Here is a 26,755-nt window from a genome sequence, read left to right on the forward strand (position 1 = left end):
ACAAAAAAAAAAAAAAAATTGGGAATATTAGTTTATTTGTGATAAAATCTTAGGGGAAAAATTGCTATTTTTTTGTTACTGTTTTTATTTCTAAGTGCTGTTGACAAGCTGCCGTATTCCCACTAAGATTCTATCCAGTGAGTCCCATGCCTGAGTATGTAAAATGCCTGAGGTGTGTATCAGGAGTACTCATTGTGTGAGAAGGGCGGACATCACAGAATGTTCCCCAAGACAACTGTGGTGTCTTAGCTGTGGTGGTTGTCTCACTGGTATTATTAGTAAACATGTGGTTGTTAAGACTTTTTAGTAATTCTGTTGAGATCTTTGTTTCATGAATTCATTTCCCTGTAGGTTGATTCCTGTGTTAGTGAATGGCATGAAGTACTCAGATATAGATATTATCCTACTTAAGGTAAGGAAACTGTTTTCTGATGAACAGGGAAGGTTATTTTTAATGACTTAGTAAATCTTTGAATTTGAGAAGTAGAACATTTATTTAGAATAGATCCTATGTCGATAGGCTTCCTGTTGTATGTTCTGTACTACGGAGTTCAAAGACAGAAGCAAACACAACGGATTTGGGTGGAAATCGATTCCAACTTAATCGGAACTCGGTGGTACACTAGTAGACTTAGCATTAATTTCCTGTCAATTCAAATTATCTAGAGTTTATTTTAAAAGATCTTAAATATGATCTGAATGTGATTCAGGTACTCTGGATTGTACCAGCTGGTGGGAGGCAACGTAATGCTGTTGAAGTACCTGGCACCTAACAGGTGTTATATGATAGTCATTTCTTCCCTTCACAAAGAACTATTCTGTGCACAAGGAGTGGTTCCTAATGAAGGAGTAGACTTCGAAATCCTGTGCATGACCTCATCATCTCTGGATATTCTGATTCTTTTACTCCTGTGCATAGTATTAGCTTATAATGAATAGCACCAAAATTTTTCTTTTTAAAACAACAGGGTGATGTTGAAGAAGATGAAACTATTCCTGATAGTGAACAGGATATACGGCCACGTTTTCATCGCTCAAGGACGGTGGCTCAGCAGCATGATGAAGATGGAATTGAAGAGGAAGATGATGACGACGACGAAATTGATGACGACGATACAATTTCTGACTGGAATCTAAGTAAGCCAGAGAGGGAAAAGCACAGTTGCTTGCTTGGATAACAGTACTATCAAGAAATAATTCACATACCGTGCAATTCACCCGTTAAAGGGTACAATTCACTGAATTTTAGCATATTCACAGAGTTGTGCAACCATCACCACAGTGAATTTTGGAACATTTTCATCACTCCAGAAAGAAACCCCGTCCCCAATACAGTCATTCCCCATTTTCTCCATGTCCCTCAGCCCCAAGCAACTACCAGTCTATGTTCTGTCTCTATGGGTTTGCCTGTTCTGGACTTTCCCTATAAATGGAATCCTACAGTATGTGGTCCTCTGTACTGTCTTCTTTCATTTTAAGTGGTTTTCAAGGTTCATCCATGTTGTAGCATGTATCAGTACTTCGTTCCTTTTTATTATGGAAGAATAATCTGTTGTATGAATAGGCCACATCTTATTTATCCATTCATCAGTTGATGGACATTTCGTTGTTTCCCCCTTTTGGCTATTGTGAGCAGTGATGCTATGAACATTTATGTAAAGTTTAAGTGTGGATGTGTGTTTTCACTGGGTCATATGGTAACTCTGTTTACCCTTTTGGGGAACTGCCATGCTGTTTTCCAAAGTGGCAGCACCGCTCACTTTCCTACCAGCAGTGTCGGAGGGTCCCTCTTTCTCCATATCCTCGCCAACACCTGTTGTCTGTCTTTTTTATTATAGCCATTCTAGTGGGTGTGAAGTGGTGTTGTGGTCTTGCTGTGCATTTTCCTGGGGTCTGTTCTTATGTTTAACTTTAGTATATTCCTTAAAAAAGACTTCTTACCGCAAACTGCCATTTCTCAAAAGGCTATCTATTGTTTGATACTATATAATAGGAACGTTGGCCACAAGCTTTTTCTATTTCCCTAATATAAACTTATTTTTTGTGATAATTTGCATGAGAATTAGCTGGTTATCATGGATAGTTCTAAAATAGTATAAATTGCTTTGTCACATTAAACTTAGAAAATATGCTTTTTTAAATCTTTTAGTTTTCAACCTTAGCTGCAAATCCACATCATCTGTTGAGCCAGCATCCTAGGCCACACTCTAATTAAATAACTCGGGGAGGAACTGAGACTCTTGTGTTTTGCTTGCTTGCTTGCTTTCTGGTTTTTAAAGCTCTTCTGCTCTAGTCCAGAGTTCCTCAACCTCAGCACTATTGACATTTGGGGCCACATAATTCTTTGGTGTGGGGGCTGTCCTGTACATTGTAGGGTGTTGAGCAGCATCCCTGACCTCTACCCAGTGGATGCCAGCAGCACCCACACACACAGTTGTGACCACCAGCAATGTCTCCAACATCGCCAAATGTCCCCTGGGAAACAAAATCACCCCCTGTTGAGAACCACTGGTGTAATTCAGACTCTTGAGATTTCTAGTAACTGAGGAAGCAGTTAAGGACATGAATCATCAGCCTGTACTGTGTGATTCGTTTGGTTAAATAATAGTGATTCCTCTGTTGCCCATTTAGCTTCCTGTAACTAACAGTTGCTCAGAGCGCCTGATGTGCCTCGCACTAGGCCAAGGACTTTGCATGCATATCACATTTAATCTTTGTAGCAGCCTTACGTAAGTAAGGAAACCAGAGAGAGAGATACTTGCCCAAGGTTAGCACAGTGCTGGTGGCACATCTAGTCAAGGAATCCAAATCTCACACAGTACAAGAACCCAGTCTTTACTGTCACACATTACCTCCTGTGTATCCCCACTTTCAGGCTGGCGGCAGGAGATTAAGATTATATAGGTAACTCTACAGAAGTAGTAATGTACATTGGACTAGGGGGGAAACTACTTCCTCTTTATATCCCACCCATCTTTATATATCCTTCCAGAAGCTTTTCTGTGCGCATACAGGAAAACACATGTATATCTTCTTTTTTGGAGAGGAGGTTGACTTTGTAGAAGTGAAATAAGATTATATATACTCTGCTGGTTCTTTTCCATACATTTAATTCATTCTGTATCAACCCCTGTAGATTTCATTCTGTTTCATGGCAATAGAATATTCATTTGTGTGGATCTACCGTACAGTATAACTAAGACCCTTATTGATGAGTAAGTTGTTACTTCTGGCCAATGTAACAGCTTTTTTTAAACAAAAAGGATTTTACCATGGTCTAATAGTTTGTTATTAACCATTTATTATGCCTAGTTCACGTTGGGAAAAATTGGGATAATTATGTTTTCGTTCTTTTCCATTTTTTTGTTCTTTTCTAAATTATTACATTAAATGAAATCTGAATTGATATATAGTCTCATAGTTAATATCTCCTTTGTCTGTAAAGAATGTTTTCCAGCGTATTTTATGCTTCGTGTACTGGTACTTCTGTTCCAGTTTATTTGCCTACTCTCCACCTAAGTCTTTATGTATTTGATTCTGAATGATCTCCCACTAGGAATGTTAAGTAGAAATAATAAATGTACACATTTTGCTCTGGGATTGTAGCAGTGGGCATTGTATCCTAGAAGCGTTAACCTGAGTGGAACAGTATTTGTTTTGATTTTCTGTATAGATAAAAGAATTCTAATGTGGCAGTCATGTACAGAATAGAATATCTTTATAATTAGCTTGCTAATTCTTGGTCATAAAGTATTCTTGTTAATAGAGGTCTTTTTCATGTGACCGACTGCCTCCTGTTTAATTCTTTGAAACTGCGGAGGTGTGAAGGAAGTTTTGTACATGCAACAGATACTCATTTTGTGTATATATATATATATGTATATATAACGAAACAATAATAGAGGTTAATGTAATATTTTTTAATTAACTATTTCCTTAGGAAAATGTTCTGCTGCTGCCCTAGATGTTCTTGCAAATGTTTATCGTGATGAGCTTTTGCCACATATTCTGCCCCTTTTGAAAGAATTACTTTTTCATCATGAATGGGTTGTTAAAGAATCAGGCATCTTGGTTTTAGGAGCAATTGCTGAAGGTAAGTCAAAGTCACATTTGAACTGTCAAGTTCTCAATAGGCGCTGATGTGGCCAGGCTGCTGTAAGGAATTGTTCCTCTCTAAGCAAAGACTGTTTGCTCTTGAATTCACACACTTCTTTGCTCTTGTGTTGCTGATGTGGGGTAGACGAGACTGTGGTCCACATTAGCCTTAAAAAGGATATTTGAATCCAAAAACCATCTTAGGATAAGTTTTTACTTTAAACCAGTTAGGCATAGGCATATTTATAACCCCAGCCAGATATTTTGCAAATGCTTTTTTTATAATAAAGGCAACAAATTGAGAGGACTCTGTCAGAAGCATCCCCATTGCTTAAAAAAAAATAACTTTGTTCCAGTAAGTTTAAGAAACATGCCAAGTCAAGAGTGTCGTCATCCTCTACCGTATTCTCTCCTGGCTGTATACGTCTCTACCAAAAGTTGAAGCATTTTACAGGCATTTCTGAAAGCCATAAATTGTGTAGCAGAAGTAAAATGTGAGATCCTAACCCTACTGGAGGATACTTAGGAGCAGTTAGCTCGCGTTTCAATTTTTTTTTTTTTTTTTTAATAATTTCAGAGTAGATTATTACAGTATAGTTATGCATTGCTTTGCAGCAGGGATACGTTCTGAGAAATGTGTCTTTGTACAAACATCACAGAGTGAACTTACACAGACCCAGGTGGTACAGCCTAACACACACCTGGGCTCTGGTACTGGTCTTATGGGACCACTGCTATATATGTGGTCTGTCGTTGACCTGAACATCATCAGGCAGCACATAAGTGTATACTTATTGCAATGGAGATGATCTGATTATTTTTTATGGATGCATTTATTGGTTTAATATTCAACCGAAATAATTGTTTTAACCAAATTTTAGCACTTTCTGAAACATTTATTTTTTTCTAGGTTGCATGCAAGGCATGATTCCATACCTGCCTGAGCTCATTCCTCACCTTATCCAGTGCCTCTCTGATAAAAAGGCTCTTGTGCGTTCCATAACGTGCTGGACTCTTAGCCGCTATGCACACTGGGTAGTCAGCCAGCCCCCAGATACGTACCTGAAGCCATTAATGACAGAATTGCTAAAGCGTATCCTGGACAGCAACAAGAGAGTACAGGAAGCTGCCTGCAGGTGGGACAGATTCATAACAAAATGGTCATTGTGGGGCAAGAGAGTGGGTATTTCAGTGAGAAACTAATTTCAACCTTGTGATGGAATGGTGGTATTGAACATTAATGGGGTTTTTGTTACCTGGAGCCTCCACATGATGATTTTGTAAATCCAGATGTGATTCTAACTAGACCTCAGTCTTTGCTGGTTCTTCAACTCATTTTTTCCCATTCAGTGGCTGTGATGACAGTAGAATTTGCTTTCATCCTAATTCCCACGGACGTCTGGAGTGGTGACGCAAGGGTCCTACTCTTGAAGGAAGTAACGGAGTTTGAGCAGATTCCCGTCATTGGTCTACAGTCAGCTAGCATTACTCCATAGACGGTCCCACAGGGACTGTCATCTGTCACTTAGTGGATCTGCTCAAGTAGCTGCCCTGTCCGTTGGGTTTGAGGCTGTCTCTGTTTATAGATCAGGCTGGAAGTCAGCGTCATTGCTACAGATATTCCAGTTTTCTGGAACAAACCTTTATGTTCTAAAAAGGGCCTGCTACTTTTCTTTATAGCTCTTAATTTTTCAAATAGAATTGGTTTTACCATTGACTTTGTTAATAGGAAGAAATCACTGTTGAAAAAGAGGAAAGTAATTTTTTTTTTTTTTTGGTGAGGAATATTGGCCCTGAGCTGACATCTGTCACCAATCTTCCTCTTTTTGCTTGAGGAACATTGTCCCTGAGCTAACATCTGTATCAGTCTTCCTCCATTTGGCACATGGGATGCGGCCACAGCTTGGTTTGATGAGCAGTGTGTAGGTCCGCACCTGGGATGCAAACCCCGGGCCACCAAAGCAGAGTGCGTGAACTTTAACCACTACACCACCAGGCCGGCCCCAAGTGGAAAGTAAATTTGAATGGAGTTGGACTTGACCAGATCTAAAGCAAAATACCTGGAAGAGTGCTAATTCTTAATGAGATGAAAGAAAGTCGAGCAAGGGGGCTTTGGTGATTAATAGCACTGATCTTTTTTTTTGTAATTTTTATTTAAATTTTTTTGAAACAGTTTTAATACTTTCATATGAATCTTAAGTCATTTAACACAGTTTTCCAGAGCATATCACCTTCACTTCCATTTAAGTTATTTGAGACATAGCTTGTTGGTTTTTTTGGCTTGAGGAAGATTAGCCCTGAGCTAACATCTGTGCCAGTCTTCCTCTACTTTATATGTGAGTTACTGCCACGGTGTGGCCGATGAGTGATGTAGGTCCACACCTGGGATCCGAACTTTCGACCCAGGCCGCCCAAGCAGAGCGCCCTGAACTTAACCGCACACCCCGGGGCCAGCCCCAGCACTGAATTTTTTTAAGTGGGGGGAGGATACAGAATATGTTTGATTTCCTTTAGTTTATTCATTCAGCAAGTTTTTTTAGCTCTCTACTAATCTTTAGGCATATACTAACGCTGGGCTTATAGTCCTGCCATCTCGAAACTTGCAGACCAGTAGGGAGTACTGAACAACTATATAATTACAATTTGTGGCAGGTGCTATGAAGGAAATAGATCAATAGTTGCAATGCTAATGACCAGGACTGGCATTAACATATGGCTTAAGCCTATCATTTTAGGAAATTCCTAACTGGGTAGAACAGAAAATAATACAAACCTTAATTTTAAAGATTTTATTTATTTATTTTTCCCCCAAAGCCCCGGTACATAGTTGTCTGTCTTAGCTGCACATCCTTCTAGTTGCTGCATGTGGGACGCGGCCCCAGCATGGCTGGAGGAGCGGTGCCTCGGTGCGCACCCGGGATCCGAACCCGGGCCGCCGGCAGCGGAGCACACGCACTCAACCGCCAAGCCACGGGGCCGGCCCTAGACCTTAATTTTAGAAATGAGGAGGCAGATATACCTTAGAGTCGACAAATTTAGGTCTAAATTGAAGTAATTACACTGAGACTCCAGAGTTTTTTCCTTTCTTATACATTTGTCCTAATAGATAATCCTTACATAAGGCAAATTTATAATAACAAATGCGTTGTGCACTCTAATGTATAGTAAGGCTTAGAGAAACTTTTTTTTAACTTTATTGAGGAATAGTTGACAAATATAATTGCATATATTTAAAGTGTACAGTGTGGTGGTTTGAGATACGTATATATTGTAAAACGATTACCAAGATCAAGATAGTTAACACATCCATCACCTCTCATAGTTAACATAGGCCACTCTGGTGTGTATGGTGAGAATGCTTACGACCTCCTCTCAGCAACCCTTGAGTATACAATACCGAATTATTATCTACAGTCACCATGCTGCACATTAGAGCTCAGAATGTATTCTGATAACTGAAAATGTGTGCCCTTTGACATACATCACCCCATTCCCCCCCGACTAAGAAACGTATGAAAGGTCCTGACACTGCTGTGTTCTTACACATCACAGACGCACTAAGTGTTAATGATGTTGCTACCGTTTTGTGACCCTTGGCATGCACCTGAAAGGTAAAGTGTAAGAGTGTAGCCATTTTCCTTCTGATTTCACCAATCTGGAACAGGCGGTGGAATGTAAGCCCCCTGAGAACAGGGACATTGTTCATTCCTGTATCCCCAGCACTCTGACTGATAAATAGTAAAATGAGTAAATAAAGAATCAACAACATTTTAGTTTTAGATTTTACCATTGTAGTTAAGCAGTTGCCTATAGGTGACAGCCTTTTTGAAAGAAGTGATAGGGAACAGGAAGGAAATCATACAAATAAGCACCTAGTGTGCTGCATGTAAGGTGTACATAGATATTCTATAAGCTGTAGACTTAGTTTCCTATCTCTGTTATATGCTGTTTCTTTTCTGCGACAGTAATGCTCTCTTTTTTAAAATTGCAGTGCCTTTGCCACCCTGGAGGAGGAGGCCTGTACAGAGCTTGTTCCTTACCTGGCTTACATACTTGATACTTTGGTCTTCGCGTTTAGTAAATACCAGCATAAGAACCTGCTCATTCTTTACGATGCCATAGGAACGTTAGCAGATTCAGTAGGACATCATCTAAACAAACCAGTAAGTGTCTATGATTAACTATTATGAAAAAAAGTATGTAGCATAGTTACAGTCAGTAGGTTAACATATATTTGGAAATTAAAATGTTTGGGGAGATATGAACACTTAGTGTTTGCTACTTTATGAATTTAGATCTTGAAAAGGCAGCAGGTATATTTAAATATTATTAAAAAATAAATACGTGCTTGGTGTGGAAATTACAGCAGCGTCTCAGATGAATGCACTGACACTTTTTATTGTGACTAAAGGAAAAGGGATAAAGGTTTTATACTCTGGATTCCAAACTTGTTACTTAATTCCAAGTGTTTTTGTATCTACCACGTCATAAAGCTTTAGAGTCCCACATATAGACAGCTTTGTTTTCTCACCGGAACTTTACTGATATGGGGAACACTAGATAAAACAATTAGAAATTGGAGTAAGAGGTTAAAAATGCTAAATAGTGGTACAAAAGACGTGGGGCGGGCCGGCCCCGTGGCTTAGCGGTTAAGTGCGCGCGCTCCGCTGCTGGCGGCCTGGGTTCGGATCCCGGGCGCGCACCGACACACCGCTTCTCCGGCCATGCTGAGGCCGCATCCCGCATACAGCAACTAGAAGGATGTGCAGCTATGACATACAACTATCTACTGGGGCTTTGGGGGAAAAATAAATAAATAAAATTATTAAAAAAAAAAAAAAAAAAAGACGTGTGGCTAGGGAGCCAAACTCAGGCTCTAGTATTGTTAAGAGTAGAAGAGGAGGATGAAATTGGATTCGTTTAATAGGATTTAAGTAATATTAGAATTTTAATATAGCTGAAAATTCCCTGCTGAAGACTAGATTTCCTATTTATGATTGCTATATAAAAAGTCTTAAAACTTGTCTGTGTTTATGAGTTACACTTAACTTTGGTGCAGGACACTTGGTTTGTGGGTTTGCTTTGATGTTGGTTTGGCTTTGTTTGGGGTGGGGGTTTCTAAATGTCTTAAACCCTTTAAAATCTGTGCCCGTTGTTGGCATGATTACTGTGTGTCTTTACTTGGTTTTTACAGATTCTTAGTGTAAATAAGGACATGAATCTTTTTCTACAAATGCCTCTATAAGTTTACCTGTCATTTGTAACGTATTGTGCAGCAAGAGCCGTATTACATGTTACAGGCCCCAGGACTAAAAAAATTCAGTCACTAGAGAGTAAAACTTACATAAATCATCCCTGATTGTGATCAGGTAATTTTTATGTAGTGGTATATTTGTATACATTTTGTTTCTAAAAGGATATAAGATGACTTAAAAACAGAACAAGGTTGTATAAATTAAAAGATAGGTCAAAAAAATAAGGTTTTTAAAGGTGTTAAGTAGAGCAAAGAGTGAGTCTTAATATGCATTCTGCAATGATTTTGCACAATTAATCTAAATGGATTTTAATTTTCATAGACTCAGAGAGGACTTGTTTACGTATGATAGTGGAGCTTTTTATGTGTTTTTCATCCTTGTAAATAGGAATATATTCAGATGCTAATGCCTCCACTGATCCAGAAATGGAACATGTTAAAGGATGAAGATAAAGATCTCTTCCCTTTGCTTGAGGTATGCTAAGCTGGTAACATTTAGTTAATCTAACAGTGTGTTTCATCAAACACACATGTCCAAATATAAAATGGGTGTATGTGATGATAGGTAAAATGTTAATAGAATTGCAATCTGAACCATTTCAGTTAAAATGCTGAATAAATATGTAACTTCTCGTTACTTTAATTATGGTACATCTGTACTTAGAAATACTGTTAAATAGAAAAGGCATAATGGACTGTTATGCTTTTTTTTTTCCTTTAAGTAGACGGGAGTATATATGTTTTCTAAGTTGCTCTACTTAACTGATGATAAGTTATCTTAGCCATCTTTCCTTATCTATATATATATGTCTATCTTTAACCATATTTCTTTATATAGCTATAGTTTAAATTCCTTTATATATTATCACATATATACTTACACATATATGGGAAGTAGCATTGGGACTTGATGCTAATAAGGAGGGATTTCATTTTATATTTTTTCTGTCTAGTTTGAAGTTTTTTTCCATGCGTACTAAATACTTTTTTTAACCAAAAGGAAATTTTATATGATAGCAAATAACTAAACACACAATCAAATGTGGTGACTTAAACCCGGGTGAATTGCTTTTAGTAGAACCAGTTCAGTCGGTGTCATTCTTGTTCCCCTGTCATTTTAGGGGTCACCACTGCTGCCATGGATTGTCCCTAGCCAGACAAGTAGAAACTTCTGTACAGACCAGGAGCAGTGGCTAATTCTGGGCCCAACAAAACAAGAGGAATCATTATGGCTAAATCTGTTCCCTTTCAGGCAGGGGCTCAGAATATGCCCAGTAAAGTCTGCCCACATCATTGATCAGGATAGGAGGATAAATAACTATTTCTCTTATATTTGAGAAAAAAAATAGGAATACATAATACTTAATCTGTTCTTGAAGGATAACGTTCCTTATAGGAACTTTTTTACATTTTTTTCTGAGGAAACCTACCCTGACAGGCGGGCAAACTTAACATCAGGGAGTGGCATCCAAAAGAGAGGTTTGAGAAGATAGACATGCTGTAATCGGCGAGGAGGGCAGGCTCATGAGTGACCAGGGTCAGACCAAGTAGACGTGGAGGCATTTATTATAATCTGAAGTATACCCAAAATTTTTCACCTACTTTATTCTTTCTAGTGCCTGTCTTCAGTTGCCACAGCCTTGCAGTCTGGCTTCCTTCCATACTGTGAACCTGTGTATCAGCGTTGTGTAAACCTAGTACAGAAGACCCTTGCACAAGCCATGGTATTTAAAAAAATTTTATGTCTCTCTCTTCTTGGCATCATAAACATTTTTCTAAGGATAGGCATAATGTATACAAACTTCTTCTGTAATTAATTCAAAGTAAGTTTTCAAAAAATTGTGTCTAATTTCAGCTGAACAATGCTCAACCGGATCAATATGAGGCTCCAGATAAAGATTTTATGATCGTGGCTCTTGATTTACTCAGTGGCCTGGCGGAAGGACTTGGCGGCAACATCGAACAGCTAGTAGCCCGAAGTAACATTCTAACACTAATGTATCAGTGCATGCAGGTGAGACTGGTTAAATTAAAGTGGATTGAAGCCTGGTTCTCTGTGTCACGTTGGAGTTAATTTCTTCTTATTTCTTATAGGATAAAATGCCAGAAGTTCGACAGAGTTCCTTTGCCTTGTTAGGTGACCTGACGAAAGCTTGCTTTCAGCACGTTAAACCTTGTATAGGTATGAATATATTCCACTTCTGTAGGATTTTTAACGTTATGTTTACATCAACTATGTTTTCTGTTATTAAATTGAAATTTCATGGGATCGCAACAGTTATAAATATACATTTTACTGGTTAAAGCTACTGACTGAGGCAGGCGGGATGGGAACCCCTGTTCTTGTTCCCCTGAACTCACATCACTGCAGCAGCTTGTTGGGCACACGGGTGACTGGAGAGAAGGTGGGAAAGTATTCCTCTAGAGCGACGGGCGCGCCCACCTGTGAAGCGTGGAACTGTGCTAGTTCATGGGTGCTTTTTGAATGACCTCTTTTTTTGGTAGAGGTACCCAGAAATAATAATAATAATCAGGTTTTCTCACGATAAACCAGCATACTTTTTCAGATATCATAGGAAACTTTTCAATCAATTTACTTTAAAAGTAAATAATGGTTTGTTTCTGTTTTAATAGCATAGCATTTGTCTTAGCCTTTTGTGAACACAATAAAGGATTCCTTGAGTAATATGACCTGAATTGCTGTCAGACCCATGGATTAAATGGATTTTTGGTTATTTTTCCTTCATTTCTATATCCCAGCTTTGGTTGTTAGTTGTTTGTAATACATGATATAATAAACCTTTAAAACATTGACCTAAATGTTTTTTTCATTTGATATAGTGTGCTTTTGGTTTTTTTTTTTCCAGTTTTATTGAGATATAATTGACATATAATACTGTATAAGTTTAAGGTGTACAACACAGTGATTTGATATGTGTATATAATGCAAAATGATTCCCACAGCAAGTTCAGTTAACATCCATCACCTCACATAGTTACAAAGATCTTTTTTCCTTGTGATGAGAACTTTTAAGATCTCTCTTCAACATTCAGATACACAGTATTGTTGGTTGTAGTCACCAGGTGGTGACTACACATCACATCCCCAGGACTTCCTTATCTTATAACTAGACCTTGGTGCCTTGTGACCCCCTTCACACACTTCCAAGTTGTGCTTTTGAATACTAACTATTTCTGAACTTTGAGTAATGACAGTAATTACGATGTGTTAAACCATCAAGTTCAAGCTAACTCGTCTAAATGAAAGTGTAATGAATTCTTGTTTTGTGGAGTGCTCCTTCTACAGATATTTACCACCTAATTTAGTAACGAGTTTAAACTTGTGCGAAAGAGTTACGTTTCTTTTTTTAAGACTTTATAGATCATGTATACCTTCTTCAGGAGGTACGCAGTGTGTAGTTGTCCCTTTTTTTCGATGTTATCAACCGTGATGATTATTTTCTAGATTAGTAGTTCTCAGCTGGAGTCAGTTTTGGCCCCACACATGCCCCCTGCCACAGAACATTTTGTTTAACACTGAGTGTGTTACTGGTATCCGGTGGGTAGAGGATGTTGCTAGACATCCTACAATGCATGAGACAGCCCCCCACAACAGAGTGATCTGGCCCAAATTATCAGTATTACTGACAATTGAGAGACCCTGGCTAGATCCACTAATTTATTATGGGGTTTAAAACGATGATATTCTAATACTTTATTTAGTAGTGAGAAGACATATGTAGAGACATTTCCCATATCAATAAATTCCCATATCAGTAGGAGAGGCAGGATAATTACTCGATTTCTTTGTCTTTATTTACCAGTTTTCAAAATAATGAATTATTTCCTGTGTCCTCCACAGGTATCTATATTGTGTTTTCAGAGTTTAGTTTTGTTTGTGTTTGTTTTTCGATGTTAGTATGAACTCCTGATGCTTAAATGGTCCTCCCACTGGCGGTAGGAGCTTAATCAAGTCGGCTCCTGAGTCCCTTCAGGGATGACAAAGTCGTCCAGGCCTGTTTTGTACATTTCCTGCCATTAGCCTGCAGGAGACATTTCTCTGAGAGCCTTCATTCCTTCTAAGTGGAAAATGATATGTAGAGACCACAGTCTGAGCACTAGGGTAGAAGTTACTTTAAAAGCCAAAATCATTGACGTAAAAAAATTTTGTGTGTGTGAAAAACTAGCTTTGAAGAAAGTTCTGTTGTATCACATTTTCCTCACTTTTAATTTGAATTTTTTCAGTCTGATGACAAGAGAGATTACTCTGACCAACTCTTTTTAATGATACCTAAAATATACTAAAACTTGTGTGTCCTGGTCTACTTGATGTGAAATTCAGTGGTTAGGAATTGCCTCCTTCAGTTTCTTAAGCTAAATATTGCCAGCACCTTTAAAAGGAAATGGCTGTTTCTTGCCTAGATTACATTTTCCACCTAGTAGATTTCCTTTAAAGCACAATACACTGCTATTGAGAAGTTTACTACATAGTTCTTAAAAAATTTTTTTTCTAGCTGATTTCATGCCAATATTGGGAACCAACCTAAACCCAGAGTTCATTTCAGTCTGCAACAATGCCACGTGGGCGATTGGAGAGATCTCCATCCAGATGGGTAAGATTGCTTCCCTATTAAAAGTATACATTTTTAGATGCCTTGATATTTTTGTAGTTGCCCTTTTTTTAAATTTACATGAGCTTTATATATATTTATATATAACTTATGTCAAAGTTAATAAAGGGAGCAAAATATCTTACATTGATATTTTAACATTCACATTTTTCTTTTTGTTTTCTCTTTTGGGAATGATCTAGGTATAGAGATGCAGCCTTATATCCCTATGGTGTTGCACCAGCTTGTAGAAATCATTAACAGACCCAACACACCAAAGACGTTGTTAGAGAATACAGGTACCATATGACTGAACTGTTACGTGAAGAGAAAATTATTTGCCTTTTAATTTTCACTTAAGATGCGTAGAGAAACCAAAGCAAAGCTGGCTTTAGAAACCTAGCTTATTATTCAGCTATTTTGGAATCTCAGTAATGAAATGTACTCTTTCAGCCAGCTGCATTCCATAACCAGTTTTCAGAAACTTTCAAAAAACACTTTTCTCTCCTATTCTAGTGTTTTAATACTCCCTAAAATGGACCCCAGCTAAAATAACTACTAGATAATATGAATTTTATATTAATTCAGAGAGTAACTGGGAGCTGGGAAGTAATGATTTTTTTTTTTAATCTGTAAAAATGTGGCCAAAAATATGTTGCAGCCTAGTGGCTAATTGGTTGACAATGGCATATGTATTTTGTATTTCGTAGTATACGTTCCTTCAAATTGGGAACTTAAGCATTACCTTGTGGAATTGTATTCAGGAGGCTTGTTTCTCTTTTGCATTTATAGAAAGCATGTTTGTGTTAAAGAGGCCCTTCCATACTACAGAACACATTTCAGGGTGATTTCTTTCCACCTTCCATGATTTTTGCTAATAATGATAAAAGATGTAAATTTTGTTTTCAATCAGGCACATCCCTTTCTTTATATGCTAAGATAATTCCAATAATATATTCATAGTCAGTGAGGGTCTTACCGAAATACCAGACAAAGATTAAGATAAGGTTTTCTAAATAAGAAAATTCGTTTTCAAAAGAATTGTAATTTTATATTTTTTAATTATAGAAAGTTTATTCTAATGTGATTAAGATTGATATGTTTATTGGTATGGAAGGAAATCTTTTAATTTTGAAAGTTATATGGCTGTTTGGCTGTATGGGTACTGTTTATATCATAAAGTGAATTAGATTTTCTTGCTGAAAAGCACAAAAATCTATGTATAGGATGGTTGTGAAATCTTGTCAGGTTTTTATCTCTTTAGAATGCAGTACCTATACATGACATTCAGATTTGGAACACTTGCCGTTATAAAATTATTGTTGAACCTACAGAAACTTCCCATTTATTTTTAAATGTGAATGCATAACTGCAAATAAATGTTGAGTGTAATGTATATTAAAGTTTCTTGTGGGATATCAGCTGGTGAATTTGTTAGAGTTCCTTTAACAAATTGGCTTTATTTATAAGATTATATTCTAAGTATGATTCTACCCTGAGTAAATCAAAAGGTAGTTGATAATGCCCTTCAAATTGATGGATTGAATTGATCCGGTCAAGAAACACACTTGGGATTCACTGGATTACTCTTATCACGAGTAGCTGCAGAAAGTGTTTCCCTTATTCCTTACCCGAAAGAGTGGTGGGGTCTTAATTGTTAAAGTAAAATCATTGTCGATGCCTAATGTCTATAGATTTTAGCAGTTTGATTACCATTATCTTGATATTTCATAAAGCCAGTTCCTCAGTGTGTGCATTTACTTGCTTTTTCCCCGTTAGCATATCCTACACTGAACTTTCTCAATGGACCATCATCTGCTTTATCGCATGTTTCATTGGACTGTTCATACTTGCCTGTTTAATGAGAATGTTGCATAGTTTGTGTCTTTTGAACATAGGTTTTCTTTCTCTTGCTTCATATGAATCTGCTGGATTTTAGTATTATCTGTGTAGTTGGCTTCAAGTAATTCTTAAACATTTTTCTTTACCCCCCACCCGTTTTTTATGAAAGGTTAACCTGTAAGTTTTTGAGAGAACACCATTAAAGCTCTCATGGTTTGTTTTCTGTTTGTATTTTCCCGTGTGTATAAATGTATTTATATGTACGTATCCTTGGAATTGCAGGATGCAGTTCTGAGTTGCACTTGTTTTAGCTCATTGTAAGTTTAAGAACTTCCTGAATTTTGGTGGTGAATATGTGTTTGATTAAGTCCCACTTCAAAATTTTTTAAAATAAAGTTTTAGCATGTAATCAGTATAATATTTTTCACCTATTTTGTGCTTTGCCTTTTGTAGCAAAGACAGAATATCTGTTTGTTCTTTTGGTCCACATATCACATGTCATTGCAGTGGACTGTCTAAATTTCCTTTATGTCAAATACGGTTTGAAATTAGTGGACTTGTATCTCAGTTACTGTTATCATCACCATCAGAGGGTTTTTGAAATGGGGTTTGACATAGCATGGCAGTCTTCCAGTCCATTCATTCAGTACATACCCTAACACCTAAAATTTGACCATTGATTCTGATATCAGGCAACAAATGGTCCACTGGTTTGTTTTGGAAATGTTAACAAACAAACAAAACAAAACCTACCAAAATTTGGATTAAATTCTTAGAGAATTTTATCAATGTTCACTTCTGGGAAGTGTGTTTGAATAGCCAATTCAGAAATGTAATCATTCACATGTACACTATTTCTTGGGGGAAAAAACAGATTTCATTATTAAATTCTGAAATTTCAGCTGGCTTTGAATGAAGAATCTCTAAATCCATCCATTTAATCGCTCATCTTTTTATTGACAGAGAATGATAAATTCTTGACACTTGATTGAGCGAGAAAAGCAATTTATCATGGTTTTTGGTGTTCTCTCAATCTTTAAAGTTTTTTTAATTCCTTTTGTTTTTCTTTTTCCAAGAGTATGCCATATATGTTGCTGCCCCTTATTTTAGGGGGTGGTAATAAACAGCACTGGTGAAATCTTATGTTTATTATCATACACAAATTCTGTTGGTTTCTGTTTCTGAGTTATTTGTTGTTTTTTCTTTATTTTTTCTCCTTCCCCCTCATTTGCTCATGTCTTGGTTGGCGTTTGGTGGTGTATAACCGTGATTGCGTTACCTTAGCAATAACAATTGGTCGTCTTGGTTACGTTTGTCCTCAAGAGGTGGCCCCCATGCTACAGCAGTTTATAAGACCCTGGTGTGTATTATTCAATCTTTTTTTTTAATTCATTTTTCTTCACTCTTTCTTTCTCTTTCTATCTCACTTTTAGATATATTTTCAGTTGGTTACAAAAATCACAATCCTTAATCATTGCCAACCATGTGACTAATCTTGTCCTATCAGGTTTGTGAGGTTTTTCAGTAGCATCGTCATGTATATTTATTTTATGTTGTGGCTAACGACTAATTGATGCATGGGATAAGATTGTCACATGCTTGCTGTGTTAAAAAGCTTGATTATACATAAAAAGCATTTAAATTTCCACCAGTAAAATAAAGATGCATGCAAATTCTGTAAATTTAGGGTTTTGCATTATGTTTCTTTTTTAGAGTTAATTTGAAATCTTGGATTGCATTAAGAAATACATGTTTACATTTGTTATGTATAAAAATCTTATTTGCTTATTAATGTAGAAGTTAAACATCTACACCATAAGTTGATAATAATAGTCTATATTGTGGCAGTATATCCTATGTTCTGTTTCTTTCAATTGATAATCTTTCAAGTCATTTTTAGTAGTGTTTAATGGAATACAAGTCATAATACAGTTTTAAAAATTGATAATTTACTTCTGACTCAAGTTCATTAAGAGTTTAAATGGGAGATTAAAATCAATTGTCCATCTCGTAGATGCAGTCTATTAATAAGAGAATTCAGCTGTGTTGAGATTAGATGGGCCCAACATACAGCAAGTGGAGAAACTTAAGCTTATGAAAATTCTTTGAATATACGCATTATCTATACTTTGATGCTTATTCCATTAAATACTGTCCATTAGTATTGTAACTGAACCTGCTTTTTACTTAAATACTGAACTCAGTTCTATAATTTAACAGGTGCACCTCTCTGAGAAACATAAGGGACAATGAGGAAAAGGACTCAGCATTTCGTGGGATTTGTACCATGATCAGTGTGAATCCCAGTGGAGTGATCCAAGTAAGGTGTTCACAAGGATGTTTTTAACTTTAAATGTTCTGAATAATGAAACTTTAAAGGAGGAAATATTTTAACACTTTAACTGTAAAAATATTACATATATTAACAGTTTTTCAAAGATACTAAAATTATATATTTAAAATGTATATTTCTTAATATCTTGAAATGATAATGCCTGTTTTTATTTCCTATACTGTTTTTGTCATGAAATATAATAATAGCAGATTGGGAGAGCAGTTATATTCTTGTCTTACATTAAGCCACAGCTTCTTTCATCTGCATTCAGACCTCGTTTGTTTGCTTTGTGCATGCTTCCCGTCCATGAATATCAGTTTGCTGAGTTTGAGGATATCTACACTTAAAAGAGTGACCAAATAGGAGGATATTCTTTCTGTTACTTAGAATCAGCTTAGAAACTCAGCAGTGAATAAAACAGAAAACGGAATCAGCCATTGAAACTATTTTAACTTTGAGAGCTTGTGATTGCTTCATCTTTATTTTGTTTCCTGTCTTAGTTCATATTATTTTTAGCATTTTTTAAAAATTATTTGGCAACAGTATCAAACAGGAGTCTGATCAAACCTCTGGATACAACTGCCAATTTGTAAGACACAAAATCAACAATACGCAGGCTATGGGACTCCAGGTTCAATGCCCCCACTTCCTCCAGCGACAGATTGTGAGGAAGAGAAAGCGTGGGAGGGGTTTCAAGAAAATTACCTTTCATTCCAAGAGATGGGTGCTTTGAACACTTTTTAATTGAGACCTTTTACTATTTCCTGTCTTGCATTAATTACTGGGTTAATTTGGGTTTAGAAACATTATGAAGTACCAGCTTGTAAAATTCAAATTGCTATAGGTGATAGGCATTGAAAACTTACAAAGCAGAACTGGAAAAAACCTTTTGACTGATTTCATATTTGTAAAAAATTAGTGTCTTGCTATTAAAGCAAGCCAGTACTATCTTTAGAGATGGCCCTAGTTGCAAAATAACCTCCTGGCATTAAGTTTCTGTCTTAAGAACTTTTATGTCGTGTTAAATGTGTTTCAGAGGTATCTGATATGACATACACCATTTAAGAAGGATCATTTTTCTTACCAGATTTTTAGTTGTTTGTTTGTTTATTTATTTATTTATTGAATTAACATTTAAGATGGTAAAAGTAACACATGTATGTGATCATGAAATCACTACGAACTTGAGAATTGGTAGAAATTTCTTTTTACATACATATTTGGATGTGGTTAGAAAATGTCTTAAATTTTATTTTTTGTGTTTAAATTTTTTTATTTATTTATTTATTTATTTCCCCCAAAGCCCCAGTAGATGGTTGTATGTCACAGTTGCACAGCCTTCTAGTTGCTGTATGTGGGATGCGGCCCCAGCATGGCCGGAGAAGTGGTGCGTCAGTGCGCGCCCGGGATCCGAACCCGGGCCGCCAGCAGCAGAGCGCACGCACCTAACCGCTAAGCCACGGGGCCGGCCCAGTGTGTTTAAATTTTTAATCGCAAATTCTAGATGTGTGTATATTTAAATTTTTAACATCAGGTTCATATTTGAGAGGCATAAGGAATCATAATTTGAATAAATCATGAACTTTAGGCACATGGCATTTTATTTGCTTAAATGTGTGTTTTATACACATACTTTAATATTAGTAAATTTTGAAATTAATGATGTTCTCTGAATTTAATAGGAAAATTTAAAGTAGTCAACATGTCAGAACATCAGCAATGTCTTGAATGTTATATGCTGAACCGTTGTTTCATTATGATAAGATTGAAAAATACTTCAGTGAAATACTTACAGCATATACCTCTTGTCACCTTGTTCTTGTAGTCAGAATAACCTGATAATCATTTAAGTAATTGTCTGAGCATTGGGCTTTTTGTTCTTTTCGTTCAAATTGGGTTGGGTGTTATTTGTAACTACATAATTAGTTTTTCTTCTCACTTTTTGTCATTTCATTTAAATTTCTATCTGAAGATGCGTCTTCAAGTTTAGATCTGTTGATTCTGATGCTTCAAATTGAGCTTATTAGGTATACACTAACTAGCTTTAAATTATTTCTAGGCTAGTCAGAACTGTAAGATTATTGAATGTATATAATTCTTTAATTCAAAAAATGAAGGTTTTTTAAATTGATGCTCATTTGATGCTTTCAGTCCGTTGCTGATGCTAAGCATTGTGATATAAAATAAAATACAAAAGGGCTTTAAATTCCAATATAAACTGAATGCATAGAGGTTCCTTGATGGTGGGGTAATGGGGAAACCATTAAGTAATCACTTAGAATTCCTCATGATCATAGTTGATTCTTAAAATGTTTTCTCTTTTTAAGCTAAGATTCTGTTGTGACATGTATTCTGAAGTTTACATATATCTTTTGCTGTGTTTGACAAATATCAACCTAAGATGTATTTTTGCTTGTTACAGGATTTTATATTTTTTTGTGATGCTGTTGCATCATGGATTAACCCAAAGGATGATCTGAGAGACATGTTCTGTAAGGTAACTAAAAAATCTTTATAATGTGCATCTTGGGACTGTCACCATCCTAGTTGGAAAGTTTAATTTATTTTTGTATTTCGTAGGAAACTAGACTCTCTTCAGATCAATATTGGTAGACTATTAACCTTTGTTCTTGGTAAAGAAGTTGGCTTGATCTTTCCTTAAGATGCAGCAGTGACTCTGTATCAACAGAGCACGCACTTTGAAGGTGTTTTCTCAAGCAGTACCATGGATTCATGTGGTCGCATTATCCCACCTATGCAGAATAGCATATATTTGCAAAGACGGCTGGCTGAGATTTGGAGTATAATACAAACTGTTGAACAGAGTAAATCTAAGTGGTCTCCACGGGGGTTAAACCTATATGGTTCTTTGCTTTAGCAGTGCCCTCTTTAACTCCAGTCAGCATTTGACCATAACACAGCAAGAAATAAAATGCTCTTACACATCTGAGTCACCTCATATTAAAGTTCATGAACTATAGTTACAGCGTAAACCCAAAGCTTTACTTATTTCCAATTTGAAAAAACTTAATCTAATAAAAACTTAATCTAATAAAAAAAATTTTATCCCTTGGGTGAATTCTGTACTTTTCTGTTTGTTTTCATTCATGTTATTCAGAGATTGCTTAGGGTACTACATCTGTGACGAGGACACTTGCTGAATTCTAAACTCCTCAAAGCAAAGTTGAGCACATCCTGAGGGGCTTTTAGGCAAGACATGGAATAGTGTAGAATCCAACTTAGTTCGAGAATTACAACTTTAAAATGGATAAAATTTTAGAATAATAAAATCAGTAGTGTTTGATTTCAGAAGCTATGCAGATCTGAGTTTTTGTCTTTTGTTATTGATAAATTAATAATTTTTTTCACTCTTTGCAGATCCTTCATGGATTTAAAAATCAAGTTGGGGATGAAAATTGGAGGCGTTTCTCTGACCAGTTTCCGCTTCCCTTAAAAGAGCGTCTTGCAGCTTTTTATGGTGTTTAATCTCGTACACTAGAGCTGCAGTCCCATGATTAGGGGTAAGTTGTAAGAGGTTTGGAATTTTTCAGGATGAAGAAACTTAATTAGGACTGTAGTCTAAAACTACTGAGTAGAGTAAAAGCTGTTTGTTCTAGGGTTGGAATAAAACAGTCTCGTGTTGTACTGGGCTTTACAGTTCTTTAAGTGGAGGCTGCAGAATGTCTCCAGCAAGCAAGAGAGACTGCAGGTCCCACTTTGAATCCTCAGGAGAAGGAAATCCAAGTTGGCAGCTGGTCAGACGATTCAGCGTTGCTGCAGCTGTTCCTTTTTAATGTTTGCCCCATAAGGCCACCAACATTCACTGCAGCGGGGTAGAAATGGTTTAGTGTTGAAGCGTGAATTTATAGTCCCATATATCAGGGACTTTCTGTGTTCTGAGCTTTAGGGAAAATCCAAGTAGACCTGGAACTGGGTTTGGGCTCATTAGATAAGAAAATTTAATATTTATTCTGTAACATCTGTTTTATGCTACCCTGTGCCTAGCACTGTATTTTCATATGGGCAATGGAAGATTCTGTTTCATTTGGTAGAGGGGTAAGTCCACTTGGACACTTGTTCCTTGATTTGTAAAGTCGAACAAACAATTCTGGTCTCTTAACCTCAGTTCCCTCATTAAGTTATTTTGAGGATTAAATGCTGTATTATATGATGCCAGAACTTAGTATATTGCCTAACACACTTAAGTTGACTCAATAAGTGTTAGGAATGTGGGCCAGTCCGTGAACCAGGATACACTTCTTTTGGTGCTGAACATGAACTGAGACATATTGACTGGAGGGCCGGAGAGTGTACTCAGTGTGTGTCCAGAAGATGTACCCCAGTGATTACCCTTTATGTTGGAGTTTTTCTTGACTTGCTTGCTTCTTTATTCTGAGTTAGATTTTAAACCTGGAAATATTTCAACATGCAAGTTGTGTAACCCAGAAAGCAGTTCAAACAGACTTTGCAGGCTCTGTAACACTTGAGTCCTCTGTGTGTGGTCCCACTGTCGTCTTGGGTCCTTGTAGCTGTTCTGTGGCTTTAGCATTTTGGAAAAGTGTTTGATTCACTATATGTTACATCGTGAGACTGACTTATCATCAAGGGCCAGAAGATTCAACACTGAACTAAGTCTTGAGCGCTTTCAGATTTATGATCTCTGTGGTCTCTATCCTATCCCCACTGACGGGTTAACCATGGTGATCATGTTCTAAGACAACTGAAATACTTCTCAGTTTTCTAGTTAAAGATAAAAGTGCATCGGTATCTTTTATTCTGGTCTTTGTTATACTCTTCTTCCCTTTTTTCAGAGGCAGAGAAAGGGGGTTACTTCTACTCCAAAGATGGGCCAATTGCCCTGTGTAAATTCACACAAACCTTCCTAAATATTCAGAGTTTGGCGTGAGTGGTTAGTAGAGTTTTGTTGTAGAAGGACCATTACCAGGTACTAGTTAGGATCTCCTAGTAATCTACCTTGATTTCTTAATGTCCTTCTCATCATTAAAACTGTGCTAGCAGGGACCCGCCCAGTGGTATAGTGATTAAGTTTGCACGTTCTGCTTCGGCAGCCCAGGGTTCGCAGGCTTGGATGCCGGGCGTGCACCTGTGCACCACTTATCAAGCCTTGCTGTGGCAGGCATCCCACATATAAAGTAGAGGAAGATGGGCACGGATGTTGGCCCAGGGCCAATCCTCCTCAGCAAAAAGAAGAGGGTTGGCAACAGACGTTAGATCAGGGCTAATCTTCCTCATAAAAAAAAAAAAAACTGTGCTAGCTTTGAAAAAGTCCTTATCAGGAAAAGCAAGAGGCCTGAGACTATAGGAAATAACCGAATAGAATAGGTTCAGAAGAATTATTAGGAACATTAAGAATGTGGGTGTGTTTACTTTTTGATATTTGCTTAATGTAGTGACCTTACTGCAGTGTGAACAACTTTAGTGCCTCCTAAGCTAAATCATCAGACAGCCAAAAATAAGTAATGCACCTTTATTTTTTGATAGATTGGATTTTTGTTTGCTTAATATTGGGAATACTGGCAGAAAGGATAGTGTTTTAATTTTTGCTGAGGAAAGTGATTGTCCTAAAGAAAGTGCTATTTAATTTTGAAGTAAGGTAACTTGTTATGTAAAATACAACCGGTTCCCATGGGGGCCCACTGTGCAAAAGGGGATAAGGTATTAGGCTGATAGCATCCTACAAGGTGCGTTTCACCAGTATTTCATCTGTACAAGGTGCTACGCACCTTTCTGTGCATGTCCTCAGCTCGGCATCACTTTTCTTATCTGATGCAGAGCCATAGGAGAGGGAACCAACATGGTTATCATTAACTAGCATGATCTTAGAGAATTTGTCCAATTTCTCATCTTCTTTAGGTAGAAAGAGCGTTGTTACTTTTTGTGTTCCACTGGCTTTAGAAGAGAAACAGTTGCTAAAGTATAAAATTGTTTTGTTTTGTTTTGTTTTGTTTTCTTATAGGTCCTTCGGTCTTGGAGACTGTGAGGGAGCCTCTGCACCCAGGGAAAATGTTACCCTTTACAGGGGGGAAGGGTAAACCAGTAGGGAATACAGTACAATCCCAACCCTACTGGGAGGGGTGGGAGGGAGGTGTTACCGTCACTGTATTAAGTCGATGTTGGGAAACGTTTTAACATCTGGAGCTTTTGTGGGTGGAAATCTGTCTCCAATTACAACTCCGCACTGGATGTGAAGAAGCAAAAAAAACTATTCAGTCTACTCACAAGACAGTACATTCTGGAATATTATGGGGAATTGTACCGAAACAAGAACCATATAAATGATGCATAGGGATAAGAGAGGAAAAATTCTATAGCGCACAATAAAGGAAACCTAAGAATGGGGGTTACAAACAGTAAAGAAGCTTTTTTTTTTTTTTAATTTAAAGGTTTTTATAAATTTTCCTCCATGATGGGGCCTTGTATTTGCATGCTGATGAAGAACTACATAAATGAAGCTAATAGTTAAAATCAGCTTGCCTACCCATAGTAGAAGCAGGTTCTTGGAAGTTACAATTTAAGGTACCCCAGAAAAAGTTGGAAATAAAACAAAACAAACTTAAACAATGAGGCACCCTGTGAAATGCCAACTGAGTCACTCCTTTTACCTTGGTGGGGTGGGCAGGGAGGGAGGAATAAGTGGGGCTGGGCATATCAGACTAAAGATTGACATCTTGATTTTGCATTAAAACATTAATGTAGTGGATATAATTTGATGGTTGTACTGCATTAGATTTAATTTCTAGGCGAAGACGTTCTTTTTAAAGTGCAGTTGAAGGTTCAGGCATGCATTCTGGCTCGTGGTGAGGGAAGTCCTATAATTAGTGGGAGGAGCATGCTTGCAGCATGGGGCGAGATTGGCATCTTACCTGGGGCGCCAGTGTGTGTTGCTGTAGACCGATTCAATATAGCCCTGCATTTAAAATTCTTTTTTAAGATTTGTGGATTTTATTTTTATTAAGAATATAGGTATAAAGTACTGTAGTTTACAGCTAGGCCTTGAAATATCTTTTTAGGATCTGTTAGGAATAAGATTGATATTGTATTGTGTGTAACCTGCACAATGTGGAAAGCTGATATACCTGTGCAAAATCTTTGCCTCTGTGCTGTCAGTGTGATGTGCTTTCTGCATGGTTATATACTACTAGTGATTTTATCAAAACTTCTCAAACTTAAATTACATGGTAAAAGATCTGTAAGAGGCTGCATAATGTTAGTTGGCACATAAAGACAAATGTAGAAGTTGAAGACATGATTGCTATACTTCAATGTTTATTCCCACTCAACATATTGCCTTCTAAGCTTTCTTTTTTTGTTCAAAGCATGATCTTAAAGATATGTTTAAGTTAATGGATGTAACGCAGGGTTCCTACACTGTATTGGCACATGTTGGTGGCCCTCTGTGCCCTAAATATACGCACACAGGGTGCAAGTAAAAAGCTACAGAGTGAAAGTTGGTTTGGATCCTCTTCATTTCATTTGTTTAGCTTTTCTGTTATTTTTCTCTACTTACATGTATTCCTGTGAATAAATCCTTGTTAAGTTAACCCTTTACTTTTCCTTCCATGTGTATTTTCTTATATACTGTGAATGTGAAAACCTAACTGGTACACTTGATCTTGTGTCCATATGAAAGTGCAAGTCTTTATTAATTGGATTGCCTGAGCAGTGTATCCCATGATGATGAAGGAAAATGGAGAGATTTTTCTTTTTAACTCTGCTGGTCAGAGATGAAGCCACACCTTTCCATTTTTCAATGCTGCATATTTAATCTGCAACAGAAATGTTAAGCCATAACAACCTTTTATATTTCAGTTTGTCACCTTTGCATTGCAGAATAAATTCTGAATAACCATTTTTATAAGCAGTTGCTCCTCTTTGCATGGTTCTCTTCTTCTAAAGGTGTGGAATGATACAGCCATTGCACTGAAGTTTGAGCTGTATGTGTGTGGATTTATAAATACCGTTTCAAAAAATTTGAAATGCATGATAGCATGCAGAAAGGTTTCTGTTACTCTGTGTGTGTGTGTGTGTGTGTGTGTGTGTGTGTGTGTGGATTTTTTTTTTTTAACACGTCCTTTCACCTTCTTTGCTCTACTTTGGCTTTGCAAATTTCAGTCTGTAGAACCTGAAATTAAATAATATTTTATAATTTCCAGGGTTTTTTAAATTATAAGTTGGATCCAAAGGGTATGTAGCGTTTTGCTTTCCAGTACCATTGCTTCACTGGGAGCTCAAAATTTGCTTCCTCATTAGTCTTTAAAACCTGATTAGGGTAGCTATGTTATCTTTAAATTCTAGTTATATTCTGTAGTTGTTTGAATACTTTTAAAATTTAATATGGGAGATACTTTAATGTTCTGGAATAGATAGTAAATATTTTAAATTGAAAGAAATGGCAAAATTTCTTCTCTAAATATTTTAAAACAAACATATAAAAACAACCTTCAATAAAGTTGTCTGGACCTGTAATTGACAATTCTATATTGACTGAAAAGCAGTATTGTCACCTGTTTGACAAAAAATTGGTTTCCAATCAGGCAGATAGGCAACATAAGAATGTGCCCATTTTTGAAGTCACTTAACCTGTTTTTAGAAGGAAAT

At 36.9% G+C, this 26,755-nt stretch overlaps 1 protein-coding gene across 2 annotated transcripts in view; it reads left to right on the top strand.

The window, feature by feature from the left end:
- Positions 1-26,018, top strand: part of TNPO1 (transportin 1) — an 88,116-nt gene extending 62,098 nt beyond the window's left edge. For both annotated transcript variants that reach the window (XM_058559451.1, XM_058559527.1), the window contains exons 10-25: positions 352-412; positions 969-1,137; positions 3,941-4,093; positions 5,006-5,231; positions 8,087-8,258; positions 9,738-9,824; positions 10,966-11,073; positions 11,205-11,363; positions 11,444-11,531; positions 13,864-13,962; positions 14,163-14,258; positions 17,086-17,161; positions 18,022-18,121; positions 20,559-20,633; positions 21,515-21,657; positions 24,114-26,018. In XM_058559451.1, the coding sequence (XP_058415434.1) occupies positions 352-412; positions 969-1,137; positions 3,941-4,093; positions 5,006-5,231; positions 8,087-8,258; positions 9,738-9,824; positions 10,966-11,073; positions 11,205-11,363; positions 11,444-11,531; positions 13,864-13,962; positions 14,163-14,258; positions 17,086-17,161; positions 18,022-18,121; positions 20,559-20,633; positions 21,515-21,622 (1,777 nt within the window). In that variant the 3' untranslated portion in view covers positions 21,623-21,657; positions 24,114-26,018. The remainder of the gene's footprint in view (positions 1-351; positions 413-968; positions 1,138-3,940; positions 4,094-5,005; positions 5,232-8,086; positions 8,259-9,737; positions 9,825-10,965; positions 11,074-11,204; positions 11,364-11,443; positions 11,532-13,863; positions 13,963-14,162; positions 14,259-17,085; positions 17,162-18,021; positions 18,122-20,558; positions 20,634-21,514; positions 21,658-24,113) is intronic.
- The last annotated feature ends 737 nt before the right edge of the window (positions 26,019-26,755 follow it).

This window comes from Diceros bicornis, chromosome 1 (assembly GCF_020826845.1).
Source record: "Diceros bicornis minor isolate mBicDic1 chromosome 1, mDicBic1.mat.cur, whole genome shotgun sequence".
Taxonomy (NCBI): domain Eukaryota; kingdom Metazoa; phylum Chordata; class Mammalia; order Perissodactyla; family Rhinocerotidae; genus Diceros; species Diceros bicornis.